Source organism: Chiloscyllium plagiosum, chromosome 14 (assembly GCF_004010195.1).
Source record: "Chiloscyllium plagiosum isolate BGI_BamShark_2017 chromosome 14, ASM401019v2, whole genome shotgun sequence".
Lineage (NCBI taxonomy): Eukaryota > Metazoa > Chordata > Chondrichthyes > Orectolobiformes > Hemiscylliidae > Chiloscyllium > Chiloscyllium plagiosum.
In genome coordinates, this window is record NC_057723.1 from 46,045,592 (window position 1) to 46,057,217 (window position 11,626).

At 39.5% G+C, this 11,626-nt stretch overlaps 1 protein-coding gene across 3 annotated transcripts in view; it reads right to left on the minus strand.

The window, feature by feature from the left end:
- Positions 1-231: 231 nt before the first annotated feature.
- LOC122556923 (eukaryotic translation initiation factor 4E-1A-like) overlaps positions 232-11,626 on the minus strand; it is a 16,408-nt gene continuing 5,013 nt past the window's right edge. For 2 of the 3 annotated variants that reach the window (XM_043704169.1, XM_043704168.1), the window contains exons 4-7: positions 6,581-6,644; positions 5,787-5,900; positions 5,100-5,239; positions 232-482 (exon numbers count right to left, since the gene is read on the minus strand). In XM_043704169.1, the coding sequence (XP_043560104.1) occupies positions 368-482; positions 5,100-5,239; positions 5,787-5,900; positions 6,581-6,644 (433 nt within the window). In that variant the 3' untranslated portion in view covers positions 232-367. Of the gene's footprint in view, positions 483-1,956; positions 2,071-5,099; positions 5,240-5,786; positions 5,901-6,580; positions 6,645-11,626 lie in introns of those variants that run through there. The other variant, XM_043704170.1, reaches the window with a different exon arrangement.

Below are 11,626 nucleotides of genomic sequence, written 5' to 3' on the forward strand. Positions count from 1 at the left end.
ATCTCTCAGGTGCCCCCAGCCCACAAGCCTCATTCTTGATGGAGGGCTTATGCCTGAAATCAGGATTCTCCTGCTCACGTGCTGCCTCACCTGCTGTGCTTTTCCAGCACCACAATCCCCCAATCCAGTCTAAAACTGGAAAGTAATGTTTAGATTGTACACACAAGAGATTATATTTAAAGTCAGTTTGCAATAAATCACCATTGAAATCTCATGATTTAAATACCTTGCACAAATATATTTAATTTTTTTCTTCAAAAATCATTCCAACAGCCAAGTTTGGTAAAACTATACAGAGTCTCCCAAATCAACTGCACAAATTAAACAAGTTCATTTACACAGCTTTAAAGCTTGGTGAAAAAAATGCTCAAACAACAAATTTGTTTTTAACTCCCAATCCACTCTTTGTTGCAGTGTCTGCATGCGCTTGATAACCAATCACAACCTTCATGGGAAGACCAAGCCTTTCCTTGTAGGTTTTTCTGAAGAAAAAAACAAAATTCTTAAAATACATTTTAAAATGTTCTAAATTACATCTGCATCCTGACAGATTGCACACCCATTAAAATGTTCTTAATTAAACCTGAAAGCCTTACTACTCAGTAGATAATACCCTTACCTTTACAATAGAAACAGAGTTCAAGTTGTAATCCCAAGACTCATTGGCAATGTCATGAATGCTTGTTCCATGGTCAAAGATTGATAATTAACTTGCCAAAATCAGCCATAGTTGATGTGGAACTGTGCCATTCAAGCTACAAATGTAGGGATGCCAGTTAGAAAGTGTGTAAATGTTCTCAAATGGGACAAACCAAAAAAAGTTAGTAACTTGGCGCTGATAAGATCATGAGCAGAATTGGGTAATTCAGTCCATGGAGTCTGCTGTGTCATTTAATCATGGTTGACATGTTTCTCAATCCCATTCTCCTCCTTTCTCCTCATAACTAATCCTTGATCCTCTTCACCATCAAATACCGGTCTCAAACACACTCCATGACAACCACTACAGTCTTCTGCAGCAGTGAGTTTCACAGATTTACCATGGTCTGACTGATGAAATTTCCCCTCATTTCAGCTCTGAAGGGTCCTTCATTTACTCGAAGGATGTGCCCATGGGTCCCAGTCTCTCCTAACAGCAGAGACATCTCCATGTCCACTTTATCCAGGCCTCAGTATACTGCACGTTTCAATCAAATCCCCCATCATCCATCCAAACTCCACCACATGCAGACCCGGAGTCCTCAAGTGCCTTTTTAATGACAAGCTCTTCATCCCCAGGGATCATTCTTACAAACCTCCTCTGGACTCCCTCGAATGTCAGCATATCCTTCCTTGGATATGGAACTCAAAGCACAATACTCCAAATGCAGTCTGCACTTTTATTCAGCCCTCCTGAAATGAATACTAACATTGCATTTGCCTTTTAACTGCCAATTGAACCTGTATGTTAACCTTTGAGAATACTGAACCAGGACTCCAAGTCCCTGTGTGCTTCAGATCTCCAAAGCTTTTCCCTGTTTAGAAAATAGTCTACACCTCAATTCTTCCTACCAAAGTGCGTAACCTCATTTACCCACATTTTATTCCATCTGCCATACCTTTGCCGATTTCAAAAACTATATTTAACATGGTGACAATATACCTCAATATATCCCAGGAAACTAGCTTTGTAATTACTCCCACCAGTGAAGATGGGCAGAGATGATGTTATAACCTATTTGTTAGTAAACCGATACAATTGAAACTTGGTACAAAATTTGCTCTAAGAACCTTATTTTTGACAAAACAAGATGTGGATCTTGGAACATAAATAATCTGTTTAATATTGAATGATGATGCAAAACTTACTTTGTAAAAAGAAAAATAAGTAAAGCTATGGATTGTCTCAGCTACTGTCAAAAATGAGCAGTTTTCAAAGCTTGTTGTTGAATGTGGAATGGGATGGACAGGCGTTGTATAAAGATGATGAGTTTTATAACTTTATATTTACAAGTTGTAGGACTCTCTCTGCCACAGAAATGCATTCATAACATGGCCAATGGATTTGAGTTCGCAGGTCTCCAGCGCAGCCTATAAATAGTAAGAAGAATGATTTATTTCCTGGTCAGCTATACTGATCAAGGCAACTGATCAAACCATTACCGTACTTTGACAAGCAATCACGGACCAATCTGATTCAAATCCATGATCACAAATGCCCGCTTATCTGAACAGAGTACAAAATTACATAGCAAACAGCCAAAGAAAAGCCTCAAGCAAGATTTGCTTGATTCTGATAATCTCAATTAAGAACAATGTGATGAAGGAATTCCCTTGTCTTTAGTTCTGCACAATGTGTAATGGCATAGTTCAAGTCAAAATTCAGGCATTATTCAGTTTTCTTATGCTTTTTTTCTTCCACTTCCCCAACACATTATCTAATACCATCCTTCCACCATCCAACTGGGCAGAACTTATTTCATGACGGTTCCATGATATCCAGAAAGTCACCTATAGCAGCTTCTCTTCCCACTCAGTTACCTTTGCCCTACCAGGATCTATTCTGGACCTCATTTCTCACCAGCACTTTGCTATCACTAATCTGAAAACCAGTGCTAAACGTACACCAACAACATGCAAGTTCACCTCAGCACTTCTGACGACAGACTGCTTGTCCCGATCCTGTCCTCTAAATACTGGAAGGACTGAAGCCAATATTTGTTTTCATTGCAAACTCTGCTCCCTCGTCACCATTTCCACCATTCTGCATAGAAATGCTCAAAACGAAAATCAAACATTCACAACTTTAATGTTTTGTTTGCAGGATTATGAGCTTGCCTACTTGTTTGCTCCAGTATCAGAATGTCTGTTTTAATTCTGTAATGTTTAATCAGACTTGTAACTTGCCTTGGTACCTGAAAACCTTCATTAGTGCTTTTGTTTTCTTTATAGATATTCTAATCTCCCATCCTTTACAATACTTGGCAAAACACTTGTGGTTGGATAGTCAAGTTTGAAATTCTCATCCTAGTTGAATTTCATCCAAAGATTCATCCCTCCATATTTCTAATTAATCATAATGATGTACAGCACGGAAACAGACCCTTCGGTCCAACCTGTCCATGCTGACCAGACATCCCAACCCAATCTAGTTCCACATGCCAGCACCTGGCCCATATCCCTCCAAACCCTTCCTATTCATATACCCATCCAGTTGCCTCTTAAATGTTGCAATGGTATCAGCCTCCACCACATCCTCTGGCGGCTCATTCCATACATGTACCACCCTCTGCGTGAAAAAGTTGCCCCTTAGGTCTCTTTTATATCTTTCTCCTCTCACCCTAAACTTATGCCCTCTAGTTCTGGACTCCCTGACCCCAGGGAAAATACATTGTTTATTTACCCTATCCATACCCCACAATTCTGTAAACCTCTATAAAAGGTCACCCCTCAGCCTCCGAAGCTCCAGAGAAAACAGCCCCAGCCTGTTCAGCCTCTCCCTGTAGCTCAGATCCTCTAACAATGGCAACATCCTTGTAAATCTTTTCTGAACCCTTTCAAGTTTCACAACATCTTTCCGATAGGAAGGAGACCAGAATTGCATGCAATATTCCAACAGTGGCCTAACCAATGTCCTGTACAGCCGCAACATGACCTCCCAGCTCCTGTAATCAATACTCTGACCAATAAACGAAAGCATACGAAATGCCTTCTTCACTATCCTATCTACCTGCGACTCCACTTTCAAGGAGCTATGAACCTGCTCTCCAAGGTCTCTTTGTTCAGCAACACTGCCAAGGACCTTATCATTAACTGTATAAGTCATGCTAAGATTTGCTTTCCCAAAATGCGGCACCTCGCATTTATCTGAATTAAACTCCATCTGCCATTTCTCAGCCCATTGGCCCATCTGGTCCAGATCCTGTTGTAATCTGAGGTAACCCTCTTCGTTGTCCACTACACCTCCAATTTTGGGGTCATCTGCCAACTTACTAGTTGTACGTCTTACGCTCACATCCAAATCATTTATGTAATGACAGAAAGTAGAGGGCCCAGCACTCAATCAAGTTTGAGAGACATGATTTCCCACACACAAAGCCATGTTGACTATCCTGAATCAGTCCTTGCCTTTCCAAATACATGTACATCTGGTCCCTCCAACAACTTGCCCACCACGGAGGTCAGGCTCACCGGTCTATAGTTCCCTGGCTTGTCTTTACCGCCCTTCAACAGTGGCACCATGTTTGCCAACCTCCAGTCTTCCGGCACCTCACTTGCGACTATCGATGATACAAATATCTCAGCAAGAGGCCCAGCAAAATCACTTCTCTAGCTTCCCACAGAGTTCTCAGGTACACCTGATCAGGTCCTGGGGATTTATCCAATTTTAACCATTTCAAGACATCCAGCACTTCCTCCCTCTAATCTGGACATTTTCACTTTGAACATCTCAAGTTGCTTTATTACAGATTGCAATGCTTTCAGCTGCCTGGATGAGAAGTGCTGGAATTCCATTACAAATTAACCACTTTGAAATGTTCCTTAATTTTAAAAATAAATTTGAGGTAGGTTTCATCAAAAGGAAATTGTAATTCTTCTATTCAGTTGGTGTTATTTTGTAATGTTAAGGGTGCAAGTGCAAATTGGTTTTAAATACTTTGTGTGCAAAAGACTTTTAACTACCATTACAAGCTAGCAGCATGAAAATATTTCAATGAACTATTGACACAACTAAAGAATAGTCACAAAGGTTATAGTGCATGACTAAGAAATTTAATGTAACTTGCCCTCAGTTTAAATGGTTTTGATAGCAAATCCCAAAACCCAGCTTAAGTGAAACATTACAAGTAAGGCTGGAAATATGGTGAAAAACAACTTCCCTCTCCCAACGTGTTAAGTCTTTGAAAAGGTCTCGAGTTGTTTTAGAAATAACTTGCAATCGAAGGAGAAAACCAAGATAAATTGGTAGCAGCCAACATCATAAAAATGCAAACAAGTGTCTAATAGATGCAAAATTTTCCACAGTTTTAGTGTGGAAGGAAATGGTTCAAAAAGATGGGAAAATGGATACAATTGTCAACAAATTAAACAAACCTTTAAAACATTAAAAAAAAACTTACCCTATGTGTAAAACTGCTTCTTCATTTTCTGTGTCACAGGTCCATATTGCTATTTTATCCCCTTTTGCTCGGACATTAATTACCGCACCACATATGTCATTGCTATAATCGTCAAAAGCTTCTCCAATAAGACATAGCAACTTACAAAGATAATAAATAATAAAGTTAATATTAAATCATTAATTACTTGCACTTTACAAATGGAGAGATTGAGTAACTATTCTAAAATGCTTAATAGCTCTATTGGCAACCACTGCATTTACATAGAGTTAGATTTGAAAAAAAAAGTACTAGTTCAATCTGGCCACAAACATGCAAAATTCCTAGTGACCTGAACCAATGGGTGCAGTTACTTCTGTTATCAGAAATATGATAACCAATTTGCACAAGTAGGTTTCTTGATGATTCTCAACGAATGATACTTATGCCTCAGTACAGGGGATAATTCCCTTGCTTATTTTGAAAGCAATGTGCCATAGGATCCAAAGAGGGCACATAGGTGCCATGTATAGCTCATGCCATTACATAACAAAGTTAATGTGTCCGTCATCTAGAACAGATATTGCAGATATACGGCTGTGAAACAAAGAATAAAATTGAGCATTGAAAAACCTACGATTGAACAGGACTTTGATGTTGCACCAAAAGTGACAAAAACAAATTTGTCTATGCATTTTATTAACTCACTGTTTCTAGCCAGTATTGATCTAGTTCCAGCATTCTTTGCTGCTTGGACAGCGTGATTAACCATCTTCCACCACATTTGTTTCTGTTGTCTTCCCACATGGGTTCAATACCATCCTATTTAACAATAGAAATTTGTAGTTTTTAAATGTTAAAATTAGATGGCAGTTCTCAAAGCAATTCCAATTCTTAAGAATAAACCAGCAATAAAAAGGATACTGTTAAGTGAAATACTTTAATGCAAGTTGATAAATAGATTTTGAATCTTATGTAAGTCTGTTGCCCAAAGTGACCTATTTTCAACAATTCAAATCATTTAAACCTGCAGCAAGTACCAAAGTGACAAAATAACTTGAAGGAGAGAGGACTGAAGGAATTGCAACTCACCTAAGAAGTCAGGTGAACAAGACAGACAGTCAAGCTAAAAACTTCTCAATTCTAAAATTTCTGCTAATTCTAGAAGTTTTTATACTAGAATAGGGAAACTATCTTCCAAGATATTAACATTTTTGATTCAATTGAGAGAAACTCTCACTTGAGCAACCAAAGGCATAGGCACAGATTTGTACTGACAGGACTTCAACACTGGAGAACAAGTCATCCATTATTATACTGATCATCCCTCCTTACATTAGTAATTCCCATTTGTTCCCTCAATTCCTCACGGGGGCACTATAGTCAAAACCGATCATCTTTCAAAGAGACTTTCCAGGATTGTGACTATGGGTCAGAGTCAAATTCACAGATAACGGTTTCTTCTGAATAACGGATATATGTTACACAAAAAGTGTACAAACCTTAAAGACAGCGTAATCACAACCTGACATCAGCCTACTGGCAAGTTGAATGTGATTGTACAATCTATTGAAGGAAAAAAAAAACCATTTCCAGTTAGTGGAAATAAAACACTGATACAAAATTTTAAGGCTGCAACAGTTCAGCTTTTATATAGGAAGTTGATATCAGTGAACAAATTAATTCCAAAATATTAAAAGTACTGAAAGAACATTCAGTTAAATGTCCATAGAAAGGTATCCTATCATTGACTAACAAACCACACATTAACAGAGTCAAGAATCAGCGCACAGTAATGATGTGCACAGAAATGCTAAATATGAAAGCACATTTTTAAAATAGCAAATTGATTAGCTTTCTGGTACTCCAGCAGAGAGCCAAAGAGTTGAATACAATTGACAAAAGAAATCTTGATCATCAGTAATAAAAAGAATAGGAGCTCAAAAGTGTACTGATCTGACAACTACAAATAATAATTTCATGTAACATATCAAACAACTGGGGATGGACTAGTGCTGTTGGTCACTGGGCTAGTAACCAAGAGATCCAAGTAATGTTGTGGGGAGGTGGGTTCAAATCCCACCATTGCAGAATGTGGAATTGAATTTTTTTTTTTTTTTAAAATAAGTGGCCTGGAAACAAATTGAATGCTGACCATGAAGTCATTGTTACAAAGTCCATCTGATTCATTAATGGTTATTACCTGAAACTGCCTACTTTAACTGAACTTGTATAGAACTCTAAACTCAATTATGCAATTGAATATAAATTGCTCTAGCAAGCCATCCAGAGTCAGACTCCGTCAAACAGCATTGAAACAGATTGAAATAGTCTGCGCCAACAATGTTCCCAAACCAAATTAGTCCCATTCACCTGTGTGTTTGGTCCATATCCCTCCAAAACTTTGATTCATCCATCTCTACAAAAAAGTCTTAAGTTTTGTAACTATACCTGCAACCACCACTTCCTCTGGCATTTCATTCCACACAAACTGTTAAAACATGGCCCCTCACCTGTAAAATCTTTCTCCTCTCACCTTAAAAACATGTCTTCTAGTTTTGAAATCCCCCACCCTAGAGAAAAGACTCTTGCTATTCACCTCCTCTATGCCACTCAGTTTTATAAATCTCTAAAAAGTCACCCCTCAACCTCCTGTGCACCAGTGAAAAAAAAAATGTCCCAGCCTATTTTTATATCTCAAGCCTTCCATTCCCAGCAACATCCTGGTTAATCTTTTCTGACCCCTCTCCAATTTAATAATATCCTTCCTGTAATATAGCAACCAGACCTATACACAGTACTACTCACCAATGTGCTGTACAACCTCACATCCCAACTCGCAGACTCAGATAATTCAGCAATGGAGGCAAGCATGCTAAATGCTTACTTACCTAAGCCATCTATATTTTTGCAAAATCTTACGAATTATGTACCTGAACCCCTAGACCTCTGTTCAACAAACCACCTAAGGCACCACCATTAGTTGTACAAATCCTGCCCTTGTTTGTTTTACTAAAATGCAATAACTCACATTTATCCAAATTAAACTCCATCTGCCACACTTTTCTCCCTTAAGATGGAGACGGGGAAGCAGCACAACATGCAGGCTCCTCAGCCCAGAACTTCTAAGGTAGACAGTGTAGATTCCTTTTTCTTTTGGTGCTATAATGTTTCCATTTGTTATAGTACCTTACCTTCTTTTAGCAACTTTGGTGGAAGAAGGAGTATCCTCCTGGCCCAGGCCCAGTGATGAAGTAGCTTCCAACAGCCCAGAATGGTGGTATTGGCCTGGTGCCTTCCGGGGCAGTCTTGCAATGTGGTAGTCTCTCACGGCAGTTTCCAGGTATTCCAGCAACTCGGAGGGCCTAGTCCTGATATGAAAGTCTCAGCCCGGCCCAGTTTTTCCAGTGTATCCTGAACCCAGGAGTCAAAAGTGAATTTATTTTTCCCCCTTCTTAATTATGACTTTTGTCACTAGTTTAGGCACCATGCCATTGAGACTTAAAACTTTCCACTTTTTTGGTAAAAATACACGTGACAATAAATTGCTATTCCATTCTTCAGTCCATTGAGCCAATCACCATCTCTTTGTAGTTTTTGATAACCTTCTTCACTGTCCACTAGTGACAATGGCTTCATTCACAAAACTACTGGCCATACTTCCTATGTTCTCATACAAATCATTTTAGTGAAAAGTGACAAAAAAATGGACCCTGTGGAACACTGCTGGTCACAAGCCACCGGTCTGAAAAAAAAAAATCAACCCCCTACCTCCAAAGCCCACTTGATCTAAATTTTGCTAATTAGACGACCACAGAACCCGGTCATCAATATCTACTGTTTGGCCTGCATGCTTTTTGGTGACTGCCTCAAGAAAAAACCTCAAATCAAGTTTTAAAGATGATTCATAGAGTTGTAGGTATACACAGCACAGAAACAGACCCTTTGGTCTACTTCATGCTGATCAAACATCCTAATTTAATCTAATTTCTTATCATTTGGCCCATACCCCTCTATACCCTTCCTATTCATATACCCATCCAGATGCCTTTTGAACGTTGTAAATGTACCAACCTCCACTAGTTCCCCTGGCAGCCCATTCTATACACGCACCATTCTGCATGAAAAGGTTGCCCCTTAGGCTGAAGATGAGAAGGGAAAGATTTAAAAGGGACCCAAGTCCAAAACTAAAGGGCAATCACCCTTTGCCTATTCATGCCTCCTTTCAAATTTCAAACATCTTTTCTATAGCAGGAAGACCAGAATTGAATGCAGTATTCAAAAAGTGGCTTAATAATGTCCTGTACAGCTCCCACCTCCTATATTTACTGCACTGGTCAATAAAGGCAAGCATGCCAAATGCCACCTTCACTATCCTGTTTATCTACAATTTTACTTTCAATAAGCCAAGGTCTCTGTTCAGTAAAACTCCCCAGGACCTTACCATTAGGCATAGAATATCTGCTCTGATTTGCCCCACCAAAATGTAGCTTGTCACATTTATTTAATTTAAACTCTGCCAGCCCTTGACCCATTTGTCCATCTGATTAAAGTCCCATTGTACTCAAATGACCTTCTTTACTATCCACCGCACCAATTTTGGGATCATCTGCAAACCTACTAACCATACCTCCTATATTGACATCTTAAATCATTTTATATAAAATGATAAAATGCAGAGGAACCAGCACTGACAATGACAATACATGGCTGGTCATAGGCGTCTAGTCCAAAAAGCAACCTTCCGCCACCACCCTCTGTCTCCTTCAGAGTCAATTGTCCAAATGGCTCACAGTCCCAGTATTCCTTATAATCTAGCCTTGCTAACCAGTTTACCTTGTGGAATCTTGTTGAGCACCTTGAAATCCACACAGACAAATATCCACCACTCTGCCTTCAAATGTGCTGGAAAATCACAGCAGGTCAGGCAGCATCCAAGAAGCGGGAAAAAAAAAAGAGTTTCAGGCAAAAGTCCTTCATCAGGAATGAGGCTTCAATGAGCAAAGACACTATTTCCCACGCAAAAGCCAAATTGGGAGAGCAGTCTCAAAGTTAGTAGAGCAATAATCTCAGATAGCTATACTCACCAAAACATATCTTACATATAAAATCCCAGAAAACACCATCTCTAGTTACATTCAATCCCACTGCAGGGTAGAGCCAGTAGTGCTGGCACAGTAGTATTATAGTCAGGAACGAGCAGACCCAGAAGGCCAACATTGATGCTGGACATCATGAAGTCTCATGGCAGACTACATATGGGCAAGCAAACCTCCTGTTAATTAACATGAGTCAACTCTCCCCACTCAGCCTGACCAGCTGAGTTCCTCTAGCATCAGTAAGTGAGCACCACATAGCCCTCGTAGAGACAATGTCCTATTTTCAACTGTGTTGTGTTGTGTGGCACTGTCACAATACTATAAGTGACAAAAATAATAAAGGGAGGGGTCAACCTGGTTAAATAACAAGATGCAGGATCAGTGTACCAAAACAGCATAACCAACTAGGTGATAGATACAGCTAAGCAATTCTACAGCAAATGGATCAGATCTACACTCAATGGTCCTGCTGTATCCAGTCATGAATGGTAATGGGGAATTCAACAGCTCGCTGGAGATTGGAATTAGTTAATTCACTTCAAGTGAGGGGGAAGGGTCCAGCACACCAGTGCAAAGGATAGAACTGAAGCATTCAAATCAATCTTAATCCAGTTGGCACTTCTGACTAATTCATCCCAGCTTCCTCCAGAAATCCCAGTATTGCAGATGTCAGCCCTCAGCTAATTCAAGTCCCTTCATGATATCAAGAAACTGTTTAAGGTTGGAGATGCTGAAAAGGCTATGGGCCCTGACAACTTTCCAGCAATAATACTGAAAACTCCTGCTCCAGAACTCGTCTCACACTTAGCCAAGCTGTTCCAGTACATTTCCAATGGCATTTACCCAAGGCAGAAAATTGTCCACATCCAAACAAAAAAACAGGATAAATCTAACACAGCCAATTATCACCTCAATATAGTCAAGCTTCACAGACAGTAAAGTGATAGAAAGTGTCATCAGTGCTGGTACAATTAACAGCAAACTGAAATGGACTAGCCATATAAATATAGTGGCTACAACAGCAAGTCAAAGGCTAGAATCCTGCAGTTCTCTTCAACCGCTTGTCTAAACCTGTCCACCAATCAGGTACAAGTCACAAGTGATGGAATACTGGCCACTTGCCTGGATGAGTGCAACGCCAACAACAAAAAAAACCTCAAGAAGCTTGACACAACAAAGGCAAATCACTGTGCTTGATTAGCATCACATCCACAAACATACACTTCTTCAACACTATAGAAGCAGTGTGTCCCATCTAAAAGATGCACTGGTAAAATTCACCAAGGACATCATGTCTGGTACACCGGTGATGTCACTAGGGACATGGGTTGAAATGTCACCAAGACAGATCAATAGGAAAAAAATGAACAAAACAAAATAAAAATAAAAAACTGGTCTAATGATAAACACGTACCTGTCACATCTAAGACCTTCAGGGACGAAAATGTG